General features: G+C 37.4%; 1 protein-coding gene across 3 annotated transcripts in view; it reads right to left on the bottom strand.

Annotated features, from left to right (window-relative positions):
- The window catches only part of WARS2 (tryptophanyl tRNA synthetase 2, mitochondrial), a 72797-nt gene that overhangs the window by 32121 nt on the left and 25941 nt on the right, over positions 1-14735 (bottom strand). For all 3 annotated transcript variants that reach the window (XM_079144425.1, XM_079144426.1, XM_079144427.1), the window contains exon 2: positions 188-445. In XM_079144425.1, coding sequence (XP_079000551.1) covers positions 188-445 — 258 coding nt within the window. The remainder of the gene's footprint in view (positions 1-187; positions 446-14735) is intronic.

Genomic DNA, 14735 nt, shown 5'->3' on the forward strand with positions numbered 1-14735 from the left:
AAATATGAGGATACTTAATGATAAGAATACAGAGAAAACACTAAACTGAAATGAGTGCATTTGATGAAGTTGCCCCTGAACAAGAAAAAAAAAAAAAAAAAAAAAAACCAGAAACTATATGAACCAAATTTTTCCCTAAATAATCTGAAACTAAAAAATGTTCTTGATTCTAATCTGAGATGCTGACCTGAGATTGTTGAAAAAGGATGCTTTTTTCTGGGTTTATGCCACAAGCAAGAAGAGCTGCAGTCATATCCAGAATGCTCTGCCGAAGGATGGAGGGGTCTTGAGGGATGGTGATGGAGTGGAGGTCCACGATGCTATACAGCACTGTGTCATGTTCATCCTGTAACCTCACCCAGCTCTCAATGGCTCCCAGGTAATTTCCCAGGTGGGGGATTCCTGTAGGTTGAATACCAGAAAATATCCGCTCCATGCTGTTTTTCTGAAACAAAGAAAAATAAACATATTTACTTTTGAGGCAGGATCCATGAATTCTAGGCTCATATTACGATAACTATGATGGCTAGTTCTATTTTTGCAAACTGTAATTTGACAGTCATTCTCATCAGGCATTTATCTTGTGTCTATACTGTGCAAATCACCATGTTAGGTGTTACTGAAGACTGGAAATGACATTTAATTTTTTTTTTTTTTTGCACTTAAAAGCTTACAAACACAATGATACATAAGAAGAGGTCTGCAATCCCAAAAGAATATGTTCTAACCAGAGATACAGAATATGTTTATGAAAAGGTAAGTAAAGGTATAATGTGGTAACATAGTCATGACTAGGTAGAAGAGATGAATAGTGGGGTACAGGCAGCAGTTCCCCAAGAAAAAAGATGACTGGTTCTGGTAGTCAATGAGAAAGGCCTCAGACATAGAATCATATTTCATTAGAGAGTAAAAGAGGCTCAAAGCTTATTCATGTGATTTCACTTAATTTGCAGTGAAGGAAATGAAGGCCATAGTTTTAGGGCTAAACACTGGTGCTATTTACTGAATTAAAAAAAAATAATTGCTGATAGTATAATTTACTGTGTAGAATCTTGGATTAAAAATTAGGAAAGATACTTTATTTCTATTATGATTATGATTATGATTATTATTTTGGGTACTGGGGATTGAACTCAGGGCACTCAACCACTGAGCCACACCCCCATCCCTATTTTGTATTTTATTTAGAGACAGTGTCTCAATGAGTTGCTTAATGCCATGCTTTTGCTGAGGTTGGCTTTGAATTTGAGATCCTCCTATCTCACCCTCAGGAGCTGCTGGGATTACAGGTGTGTGCCATCATGCCCTGCTCTAATATTATTTTTAGAGAAAGTTGTTTTTTTTTCGTGCTTCAGTTTCCTTTTAATTTTGATAAAATTCCATTTAAAAAATATCTTCAGAAGGAGTTTTTAATTCTGCATAATTTCCTAAATTATAAAAACATTTTTTGTCATGTTCATGTTTTCTCTTTGGATTATACGTTTTAATAATAAAATTTTAATAGGAAAATGAAAATATGCAATACAGGGTTAAATAAAATACTGTTTTTTCCCAGAATGACTTAATATTCTATAGTGAAAAATCTCAAAGTGAGTATGTATCAATAAATGTGCTGTAATTAAAAGGCTCTGGAAATATAAAATCCATCATTAATATTTTAACCATCATTACAACAAAAAATTAATAATGGTGGCCATAATTTATAGGACAACTACTATGTTGCTGGCATTTATCTCAGTTCCTTATAAACACTGATGTATTTAATCCTCACAATATTCATATGGTAGGCATATTATTATCTTCAGTGTGGAGATGAGAAAACCAAAACTTGCCTATTTTAATAGAGCTCTTGGTCACACAGCTGTAAGTGGTGGGATTGGGATTTCAGTGCAAGTATCCCTGACTTCAAAGCCCAGGTATGTTCTCTCCACTAACTACTAGACTTCATTATATTTGGTATGCTAATTCTGTCCCTTTTCCAGAGGCTTGAAAAATTGTAAAATAAAGTTATAGGAACAAAGAAGACCATTCTTCTACCTTTGTGTAGAATGTGCCCTGTTTCTCTGGTGTACATGTGTAGAATCTCAGTCACAAGATGCACACACACATCTGCAACTATCCTACCATGTGGTGGATTGTTCCTCTACATTTCTGTCACCAGCTCCTGTTGTGCCACATCCCCTCAACATTTGGTGTTGCCAGTCTTTGTGTTTTGCTAACATGGTGGCTATGAAGTGGAATCTAATTATGATTTAATTTCACCTCTTTGCTTATTAAAGAAGTTGAGACTTTTATGATTATTGGATATTTTTACTTCTTCAGTCAAGAGTTTATTCAAATTGTTTTGCCTGTTTTTCTCAGATTGGATTACCTTTTATTTAAGAATTTGTATATATTCCATATAACTAATACTTTGTCAATTATATAGAAAGCAAATATATTCTCTCACTGTGTGCCTATTTGTCTTCTCTTTACATATCTTTTGATGAAGAAAGGTTTCTAACTTTACCAGCCAAATAAATAAAATTTTGATGACAATCTGTTGAAATTTTTGACAGGGGTTATGTTGAGTCTTATAGAAGAAATTATTCAATACCCTAAGACCATGAAGATGTGTGCATGTATACATACATATGTGTATAAGTCATGTATATGTGTTCACTTTAAAGTTGTATCTTCCACATTTATGTTTGTATTCATCTGGAGTTTTTGCATATGGCCTGTGATAGGCTTCTGATTTCTATTTTCTTTCTTTGTGTGTGCTTGGGGGCGGTGGTCTACCTTCATGGATATCTGATTGTTCTAGCACCTCAAATTGAAAAGACTGTTTCTTCCCATTACTCTGAATGCCACAGATGTCATAAAAGATTCTCCACATGAAGAATCTGGTCTTTCAATCCTGTCCCATTAGTCTATTTGTGTCTGTGCCAGTATGACACTATTTTTTTATATGACACTATTTTTTTTAAATAAGTGTTGGGATCTGGTAGATCAAGTCTTTCTATTTTTCAAGAATATTTCACTTGACCTTGCTCCTTTATACTGAGTACATTTTAGAATCAGCTTGTCAAGTCCCAAGAAAGAGAAAAAACAATCTGTTGAAATTTTTGACGGGGGTTACGTTGAGTCTTACACATGGCTTTGGGTAGAACCCCCTCTCTAACCCAATGCAGGAAACCATACAGCAGATGAAGGCTTTATCTTTATAGTCAACAGTGAGAGCTAATCTGCTTTAAACATGTGAAAGTTAAGATTACTTAAAATTTCCCCTTCCCTTTCCTCAGGAATTCCAATTCCTACAAATATTAGTTTATTTCCCACTCTACTTCTAGGATGGCAGCTCTAAAATAGAATGCCATAGTATAGTTACATGGTCCAGAATTGTACTTGATCTAAGCACTCAGGAGGAGACCAAAAAGATCTTCAGCTCTGAGGATATGAAAAATATCGTTTACATAACAGAACAAATATCATCTAACTACTCAAAATCATAAACATGGCACACTAGGTCTTCAAATAACCAACTTTTCAAATCACAATAAAGAAACAGTATTTTTGAAAATGGTTTCCAGTTGAGAGTTGAGGGAGGGAGGGCAGGCGGGAGAGAGAAACACAATGAGTACATCTTTGTGAAGCTTCCTCAAGTACCTAGGGACCTTAACCAGTTCTGGGTTCCTGATATGGGAATAAGCAAAAGAGTTTTCAGTGCAGTAAAAAAAATGATTAATGAGCTTTAAGGCTGATTGATGAAGAGAGAAAGCAAAGCAGAAAAACAAACTCTGAAGCTAATAAATGGAAGGGAAAAAAAAATACCATCCTGAAATACTTGACCTAGGAAGAAGAGGGACTGTTTATGGTAATGTAAAGGGTTATGAAGACCGGGAATATTAAGCTGAAAAAAAAAGAAATCTGAATATTTCCACATAAATTCCTCCATGGTCAAACTAAGAAATTATTCCCCAGGAGAAATGGAGAAAACAAATTCTTGAGAAAACTAGAAAAGAAAAGCACTAGAGGAGGGACTGTGGGAAAAAAGAATTCTGGCCAGTGGGAATGGGCTAGACATGATCTAATACATCTTTTCCATTCTCTAGTTTCTATACATCAGTGCAGAGGGAATGATATTATCAAGAAATAAGAGCAACAAGAAATGTTTTGTTCAATTTTCAAGGAGCTATTAAAAAAAATACAGCCTCTAAATGGGAACTGGATTCCTGGTCTTAAAATATACAGAGAGCATCCTGCTCTTCTACGGTGAGTTTATGTTCCCGTCTGTTCCCCTGCAAGAGTCAGCAGGCAGCCTGCCGGCATGGCAGGGGAGATACGCCTGGTACCATGAGATCACGGGGTTGGAATGTAGAGTTTGGGAGGTGGGAGGATGGGGGTTCTGTGTTCAAAAGCACTGGAGCTGGAGAAGAATGAAAATGAATGCATGGGCTTCCCAGTGGACAGGGGGCAGACCACAAAGAAAACAGCTTCAAGACAAGCCCACAGGAGCTCCCTCACCCATGGGGCAGGCAGGAGCACCAGTCCACAGTTCCTCTGGGCTGGTCAGAGGAGCAAAAGTGAGCATTTGTACAAGTCAAGTCTTCATTTTTATTCCAGGCATATTTCCTTAATAAATGCCACGTCCAACCAATGCATCTCTTGGCCTGTTTTAGAATCGGTACTACCAATGGGACTTGATATATTCCAGAACGGAGAATGGGTGTTCAAATCAGAAGTAGAACAGATTTACCAATTTCACAAGCACAACTGAAGCTATTCCTGAGTAAGGTACTGAGCATAATGAAAGTTCATAACTTTCTTAATTTTAATGGCTACTCAAAAGCAATTGAAAAGTCTTAAGCTATTAATTATGGCAAAAGACAATGTTCGTGATTCACTAAGAGTTTCTGTCTTTAATCCCAAATAGAATACATTAAAAATAGGCTGCCTGCTAGCTGTGAAACACTCAACTTCAATATAGTTGTGGGAAACAAAAAATTCAACCAAAGATTTCAAGACTCTCTAAAAAGTCCTGCTATACTCAGCTATAACATCAGTTGTTCAATCATTCTACTTATTTTTTAATAGGTGCATTATAATTACACACAGTAGTGGGATTCATTGTGACATACTCATACATGCACATAATATAGTTTAATAAATTTCATTCCCCAGTATCTTTTCTTTACCCCTCTTTCCTCCCCTGAATCCCTTTCTCTACTCTACTAGTCTAGACTCTGTTCTTTTTTCATGAGGTAGCTTTTTTCTTTCATTCATTCATTCATTCTTTTTTTTTCTTTCAATACCCTAGTACCAAAAACAAAACAAAGGAATGATCTTCTCCTTGAACTGTGGGTTTATTAAGAACATCTATGATAACCACTTAATATATATTGTTAGTCTAGTAAAATAATTTAAAAGCAAAAATCTTAATGCTTTAAACTTTTCTACAGTTTAAGTCACTTCCAAATTTTAAGTTTTCCCAACATGTACGGGACTATCCTTTGATTGACTGATGAAATACTTCTGCGGATGTATTTTTCTTCTTGTGATGAATTTAGCTATCAGAAGTATGCCTCAGCCCTATCATAGACATCCTCTTGTTTAAGGGACGTAGGAATCATTAGCATCACTTCCCATGGAAGGACTCTGAAAGGCTAACTAACTTAGCTACTTAGGGCCACAGGTAGATGAGTCAAATCTGGATCTGACCCTTTACCAATGGGCTCTGTGGGGCTTCTGTCACAGAGTTGCATCCACTTTAGAACTTCTTGACTTCAAGATTGTCCTGGCTTAAAAACATACATTGGAGAAATGATAACCTTTTAAACAAATATTTCTGAGAAAACTGTATAGCTATACACAGAAGAATAAACTAGATCTCTTTTCTGTTGCCCTGCATAAATCAACTTTAAATGGATCAAAGACCTAGGAAGTAGATCAGAAATACTGCAACTGCTAGAAGAAACCATACAGGTACACCCCAGCATAACAGCACAGGCACTGACTTCCTCAATAACACTTCTAAAGCTCAAGAAATATAACCAAGAATCAATAAATGGGATGGCCTCAAATTTAAAAGCTTCTGCACAGCAAAGGAAGTAAGATCCTACTGAATGAAGAAAGATACTACTGAATGGGAGAAAATCTTTGCCAGCTACTCTTCAGACAGGGTATTAATATCCAGAATATATAAAAAATTTGAAAAATTTAATACACCCCCCAAAAAAACAAATAACACAATTAATAAATGGGCAGATGAACTAAATAGATACTTCTCAAAAGGAGAAATACAAATGGTCAACATGAAAAAATGTTCAATATCCTTAGCAATCAAGGAAATGTAAATCAAACTACACTGAGATTTCACTCCAGTGAGGATGGAAGCTATCAAAAATACAAAAAAAAAAAAAAAAAAAATAAAAAATACAAACAACAGGGGCTGGGGTTGTGGCTCAGTGGTAGAGAGCTTGCCTAGCACATGTGAGGCACTGGGTTTGATTCTCAACACCACATATGAATAAATGAATAAAATATCTAAACATCTAAAAAATTTTTTTTAAAAAGAATACAAATAACAATTAGAGCTGGCAAGGATGCAGTGAAAAACGTACACTTACACCTTATTGGCAGGATTGCAAATTTGTGGGACTTTGGAAAGCAGTATGGAAAGTCCTCAAAAAACTCCACATGACCACATGACCCAGCTATCCCACTCCTCAGTAATTATCCAAAAGAATTAAAATCAGCATACAATAGTGATAATTCGCATACTGATGTTTATTAGCAATTCATTTCAAAATAGCTAAGTTATGGAATTAGCTTAGTTGCCCATCAACAATGAATAAAGAAACTATGGTGTACATATGAGATAGAGGTCTACTCAGTCATAAAGAAGAATGAAATTATATCATTTCCTGGAAAATGGATGAAATTGGAGAACATCATGCTAAGTGAAATAAGTCAGACTCAGAAAGTCAAGGGTCGAATGCTTTCTCTCCTATGAGGAGGCCAGAGAGAAATAAGGAATAAAAAAGGGGATCTCATAAAAATAGAAGAACAGTGAAATAGAGGAAGGGGATCTAGATGGAAGAAGGAGGGATGAGAAAGGGGAAACTCCAGAATGAGATTGATTAAATTATGTCATGTGCATGTATGAATAGATCACAAAGATTTCTATTTTTATGTATAATTATAATGAACCAATAAAAAAAATAAACTTAACACCAACAGAGTAGAGCAAGAAGATTAGGGGGAAGGAGGAAAGGAGAGAAAGGGGAAGTACTAGAGATTAAAATTATATTATATGCATTTATGAATATGTCAAGAGCAACCCCACTATTATGTATAACTTAAATGATTGGCTTGGCTTTTAAACACCCCCACTCTCACCAGTCCTTGACCCCAACATACTTTTCAGAAGCAGAAGGTGCTCTGCAGAGATGGTAATCACAAGGCCAAGGGCACACCACTGGTGACACAGAGGGGGTGCCAGACTCACAACTCAGCACTGCCAACCAGCACACAATGTTCTTCCCAGGCTCATTAGGTTGAATATGCAAGCCCTCCAAATTTCATGTTGTAACTTGATCCTTATTGTAGTAGTACTAAGAGGTGGGGACTTTGATGAAGTGATTAGGATTAATGCCCTTATAAAAGAGGCTTCTGAGAAAGTTCACTCTCTTTTGCCCTTCCACCCCTTCTGCCACGTGATAATAGCATTCCTCCCCTTTACAGGATGCAGCAACAACAGACCATTTTGGAAACAGAGCAGCTCTCACCAGACGCTAGCACTGGTGCCTTGACCTTGGACTTCCAGCCTCCATAACTGTAAGAAATAAATTTCTGTTCTTTAAAAAATATCCAGGGCTGGGGATGTGGCTCAGTGGTAGAGCACTTGCCTAGCACATACAATGCCCTAGGTTCAATCCCTAGCACGGCAAAAAAAACCTTATGAACTACCCTTATAAACAGTCTATGGTTTGTTATAGTAGCATACATGGACTAAGACAGCATTTATAATGTTCTTTTCTTCTGCAGCTATTTCTTTTGGGTTTAAACATTACTTTGGGCTATTTTCATCAGGTGTCTCCCTGGCTTTGGCAAACAGCCCCTTAGTGAGCATCTCCTTATCTGACAGAAATGATAAAATTGAAAGTTCTGATAGTTTGGCTCCCAGGTAACATTACATCATCATCTCAGGGCAGTTAAGCTACATTTAAATGTTGAGGTTATATGTAAGAACAGAATAAACTATAAGTCCCTTTAGTTTTCATTAGAAAGGTGATTAAAACTAAATGAACAAATGTCTAAACAAGGCATTAACATTACATGACATATAATGTAAAATATTTTAAATTCCTAATAATATTGCTTGCTTAAATAGAAAGGATCATTTTCTTGCCAGGTACATCCTAATTACCACTGCACAATTTATTTTTATATTGAATAGAACAGTGAATACAGGCAAGAGATCAAAAATACTAAAATTTAAAAATGTTAAAAATGTATTAAAAATGTTTTGAAATGCTGAAGATTAGTTATTTCTCATAAGAAAATTTTAACATAGGTCTTAAAGTGTTCATCTTGGGATACAATTTTATCATCACCTGTTGTGGCCATCTAAAGATACATCCTGCCAATTATAACCACATTCACACATCCACATCAATATCTGCCTGATGTCCCTCTTTAGCTCATTATGTGAGAACATTTACCAACTCACAAGGAGCTGAGAGATTTGGCTACCCACACCAAAGTTCTCAGACTATTACCGAAATGTGTGAGAATCAGAATATTGTTTTAAAACTGTTTTTTAAAATTGCATACCCTTTTTTGAATTTAATATTCTTATTAGATGTGCCCAGTAGAATAGTTCAAAGAAGAGTTTGGTAGGTGGTTAGATAGTGGTGGAATCAGTGAGGGAGCCCCAGGAGGCCCTCCCTGCTCTGTGTTCACCCCAGCCAACCTGAGAGTGGCCTTCTCAGAGCACAGTCTGAAACCACTTGATTCAAGACACTGGCGCAGAAGTTTTAATATTCTGTTGAAAATTAAAATTGTCTCCCTCAGGGTGGTGAGAAATAGGAGAAGAAAGTTCTTTATTATAATGAATCCCACTTCTACATATATTTATAATGTGCCAATGAAAAACATGTATGTAAATAAAAAGGGAAAAGTCAAAAGAGAAAAAGGGGGTCAAGGGGAAGGAAGAGGGGCAAATCATATCATGTGCATATATGAATATGTCACAATGAACTCCATTATATAAATATAACACAATAATAAAAACATAAAAATAAACAGAGTCTGGGGTAAAAGTGCAAAAGACCACATTCTCCAACTTAGGGTAACTTTTTTTTTCATTTCTACCTCCGAGATGAGATTTGAATGTTGTTAATGTCCTTCAATCTCAATAAATGGGGAGCTCACCCGATTCCTTGCCTTTCTTGTGCAGCTCATTCCTCTCTGCAGTCACACTGTCCTATCACCCTAGAATGTCCACCCCATATTCTGCCTGGACAACTCTCCTTGGTCTTCAACCCCCAATAATCTAAACAATTGTAAACCTCTAAAACATTCCCCTTTCCCCTATCAGTCTCTCCCTACCCCCACCCAGCCCTCTTCCTCTTCTTTCCCTCCCTCCCCACTCCCTCCAGGCAGAACAGATTCCTCCTTCATCAGTTTTTCATTATTGCATATATCACATTGGTAACTTGGTAAATATTTTTTTATTTGCTTAGTAAATATTTTCCCACCTAGAATACGAGCTCCTCTAGGGTAGGGGCTGCCTTTTTCATCTTTATATCCCCAATAGCACAGTGCCAGGTACATGGTGGGCACCTAATAAATGTTAACTGAATACATGACAAACTTTTTCCCCCACTTTGGCTTCTAATGTAAAGGGCAAAATGAACTACAAACAAAATGAACCAAATGTTCCAGTTATAGGCAGTTGCTAAACAAGTTTTGTTCTAAGAGTTTGTTTAAAATTGGTTTTGTGAAACTCAGAAACTCAATTCTTTAAATGGAGGTTAAGTTCCTGGGAGGCAGCCCATCAAAGCCTCTTTGAGCCCACAATATTCCTGAAGAATGGTTATAACAGCATGATTTTGGCTGTACCTAAACATTCATAAAATTGTTTCTGTGGGAAAATGAAATCCAAGTGCCACATTGGGACACAGGAAAATTATCCCAGTGTTGGCTCCAATTCTAAAGTTGAAGGGCCTTAGGAGGAGCAATTTTGTATGAAGAGGAGGTTGCTTTTGCATATAAATTGCTTTTAATTAGCATGGATGATAACTTGAAGGTGGGGTATACTGAAGCCTCCTCCAGCATTCGGTCTTTTCTAACACTGGTATTTGGAGTGTGGACAATCTGAGGTGCTGCCTGGCCACTAGTGGTAAAGAGCAGAAGGAAGGTGGCACAGGGAATACACTTTGAGAATCTGTGCTCTAATCCCTTCCTCCCATCTTTCATCTGCTTATAACTTGGGAGCTGGTTAGAAATGCAAATTCTTGGATTTCCTCCTTCACCTACTAAATCAGGAATTCTAACAGTGGGCTTATCCCAGAAGAAGAAATGGAAGAAGTTATGTAACCTGTGCTTTAACAAGTCTTCCAGGTGATTTTGATGCATACTAAACTGGAGAGAAGCTTTTGGGCATTAATAATCTTTTCTTAAAATTCACTTCAGTGGCATAACGTGAGCTACCAAACACCGAATGAAAAGGAGAAGATATCTTCTAAGCTCATAGGCTCTCAATCTTGGCTGCAAGACTATCACCTGGGAGCTTTCTAAAATAATCAATGCTTGACTCCCCAACCCCACAAGAGATTCCAATTTAATCAATCTGGGATTTGGCATGAACATTGGGAGTTTTAAGAACTCCCCAGATGATTCTAATGTGCAGCCAAGATGTTCTGGGCCAATTACTACATAATTATTCTCAAAAGCTGCCAACTTGTTAGGAAATATGGAAACACCACACAAATGAAAACTGTAAAAATCTGAAGAATAAGTTCACTTGCTTACAAGTTACATTTGAAGACAATAAAATCTCTGAGACGATTATCTATTAATGTATGGTCAGAGGTCCCTTGCGTTTCAGGCAGTTCAGATATCACATTTGGCAGCCATGGAGGTCCGCAGAGTGTGAAGGTGTAGTTCCAGCCTCACCAGGGTGAAAGAAGACACCTGACAGACAGTAAGGACACCCGCTCAGATGGCCAGGTAGAGTTACTTGGCGATGTTCGGTTCCATAAATTCTTACGGCTCAGGGATTCAGAAAGCATATACAGCTTGGTCTTCACCAAGAAAACAATCCCACTAGTATATTTTAACAACACAATTGCAACAGAAGACAGTTATCTCTGTCTGGAGCTCTTTTCTGCCCATTACCATTTCTGACAAACACTCCAGCTCCTTCTGATCACCTCACCTACCAGAGTCTGGATTCAACACTCAAGCAAACTGTAGGGGGGTCTCATGGTTAAGCTCAGTTGGTTCATCAAAATCTGGACTAAAAACAGGTAAGCTTAGCCAAGTGAAACTGAGGTTCTAGAAATTCTTCCACACAACATATGAAATAACTCATGTTATCTCAAGTGTTCTGAACCTGTGGGAAAGAGACAAAGGAACCCACAGTACCGAGAAAAATTACTTTCCTGGCGTGAAGACAGTTCACAAAAAATGGGACCGCTTTGGCCGTCCTAACTTCTGCCAGGTGAAACAAGTTTCACTTTCCAGGCAGTCATAGCTCCCTCCATTATCACCCAACTTGGAGGCTAATAGAATCCTGTAGGATTGTTCCAACCACATTCAGTCCAGACCCTCCTGTCAGCCACGATTGTTAACCCAACTTCAGAGTAAGTTAGAAGAATAACAGACAGAAAAATATGATTATAATGAGTGTGGTTATGGTTAGGAAGCAGCATCTAGGGCCAGATTGCCTGGACTCAAGTCCTTGCTCTATTACTTATGTAGTCTTGAGCATCGAAAAGATGGGATGATAATAGTAGCTACCTCATAGAGGGTTAAGAGGACTGTAAGTATACAATGCTTAGTGCCTGGCATGTAATAAGCTCTACATAAGTTATCTAACCATTTATTGAGGTTGGATTTTAAGAGTTTTATTTTGATCCAACCATTCAACATATGCAAATCTGTCCTACAGAAATACACAAGAATGTAAGGACACCTGATATTTTGTATGTGATTATTTAATTATAAAAGAACTACAACCAATATCCATCAATAGGATATTAAATAAATTATAGTTTTCCTTTTATACAATGGAATATCAGAACAGGTGAGAAAGATGTAGGACCTATAAATATTGGTGGAAAGGAGAAGCACGATTCTGGAGCCAGAACTTTAACATCTGACGCCAGCTCTGCTGTATACTTAGCTGTTTTCTTGTGCAAATCACAGAACCTTCTCATCCGTAAAATGGGAAGAAGAATAGTAACAGGACCAAGGACACTGCTCAGCCATAGTTGTTCTACATAAAACATTTGTTAAATAAATAAATGCTGAAAAGGAAGGAAGGACATACCCCTAGCTTACTTGTGATTACCCAGGGGAAAGGGAATAATGATTTCCTTTTTGATGCTTTTGTACTGTTTAACTACTTATTAAGAATGTGAACATTTTCTGTTACCGATTTTTTCTACATAGAGCTTGATTAAGCTAATTGGCATATAACTTTTAGAGTCTTGTACTGGCTGAGTGCAGTGCTGTATGCCTGTAATCCCAGCAGCTTGGGAGGCTGAGACAGGAGGATTGCAAGTCCAAGGCCAGCCTCAGTAATTTAGCAAGGCCCGAAGCAATTTACTGAGACCCTTTCTCAAAATAAAATAATAATAAAAGAGCTGGGGATATAGCTCAGTGGTAAACTGCCCCCGAGTTAAAGCCCCATTACTACTCCCCTCCCCCCAAAAAAGAGTCTTATACTAGCAGGCATATCAGTAATTATAATTTCCATTTTACATAATGGGAAATGAAGATGTAATGTTAATGATATGTAAAGATCACATGTGAAGTTTTTTGAAAACTGAAAATAGAATGGAAATACTACAGTATAATATAAAGTACGTAAGTTTCAGGGATCAGAGAATGCTAGGTTCAATTTCTTCTATGCCTTCTAGTACTTTTCACATATTATTTAACCTTTCTGAACCTCAGTTTTATTGTAACAATGAGGTTAATGATATTAGTTAGCATTTGTTGAGTGTTTACTGGGAAATCCTACAGTAAGACCTATGAATGCATTTTCTCAATCCTTGCAAAAAGTGTGAGGTAGGTAGTACTATCATCCCTGTTTTACTGATGAGGAAACTGAGGCACAGAGGGGTTAAGTGAGTAGTACATGGATTGTAAATAGTGGAGCTCGGAGGTACACCCAGGTGGATCAACTTCAGCCATACATGATTCAGAGCGAGTCCATGAGAAGATATCAAGGGCACTCAAGATATCTGCTTTTACCTCTTTGATCCATAAGTGATGCTACCTTCCAGAATGTATGGCCTAAAATCTCCTTTAATTTTGTGTTACAATAAACTTCTAAGGGGATGTATGAGTCTCTCTCTTACACTGCTCACTTCACTGCTTGATGTACTTGTAGTCATTAAGAAGTGGTGGCCCATACTGGGGCAGGTGACAAGGACAGTGGTTCTTATTCATCTGGACAGCAGCTTCAGTGCTAATTCTAAACACAGGTGGTGAGAGAGACAGCCAACAGGAAGGGGGAAAGAATCGCTGCTGACAGAGCAACTGGGAAGATTGATGGTTTCCCTCTCTCCTTTTCCCCAATGCGTCAGCCTGGGGGCAGAGATGTAGGAGCTGCTGTGCTGGGGACAGTAAAATACACAGCACAGTGTCTGCCTTACTGGAGCGCTGATTAATGAGACCAAAATGACACAGAAAACAAGCAGTGCTTCAGCAGGAGAACTCACAGGCATTTCTTTCTTTAATGATTTCAACAAAAGCACTTCCCATAAACGGTCAGGTTTGAAGCAGAATACCCTGTGGCTAGAGCAATGCAGGGGTATGTTTGGTGGAAAGCTTGAAATGGAAGGTGAGCAAGGGGGGTTTGTGATGCAGTAAATTCACTGTGACCAGTTGGTTACATGTTTATCACAAATTTCTCCCTTGATCTGATCAGCTGAAAAGTTCCACGAAGTTCCAAATAAGGTAGTTATTTATTTACCTAACTTAATGTAAAAAAGACATAACAATATTTCATCACGAAGATACCCTTCCTTTTCAGATCAGTAATATTAGATAGTATCACTAGTTTTTCATGTGTAAGCTATATAATGTATATGTTAAAACTACTATCTTTATTCAGAGAGGATGAACATTAATATCAAATATCATTTTCAGTACTTTAGAGAGAGCTATTGTACATATCCATTTGAATTTTCCACCAGCAGCTTTTCAATTTACTGCTATATCCAAAACAAAATCTACTGGCTCATGACCTGGTCAGCTCCTTTCAAACCTGCTTTGCTTCAATCTTCTTAGTTCTGCCTAATAACAGAACCAGTCTCCTTAAATCATCCCCCAATTCCTTCTTCTCTCTCACTACATTGTATAGGTTCAAACCCTGGCTTCTCTAATTAATAGCAATGTGATTGTTAGCAAATATTTGTGACTCAGTTTCTTAATCTGAAATAAAAATTTGAATAGTTCTACATCATCAGATTATTAAACACATTGGTACACTAAAAGTGACTGACACATAAATT

This window comes from Sciurus vulgaris (genome assembly GCF_902686455.1).
Source record: "Sciurus vulgaris genome assembly, chromosome: 1".
NCBI classification, from domain to species: Eukaryota; Metazoa; Chordata; class Mammalia; order Rodentia; family Sciuridae; genus Sciurus; species Sciurus vulgaris.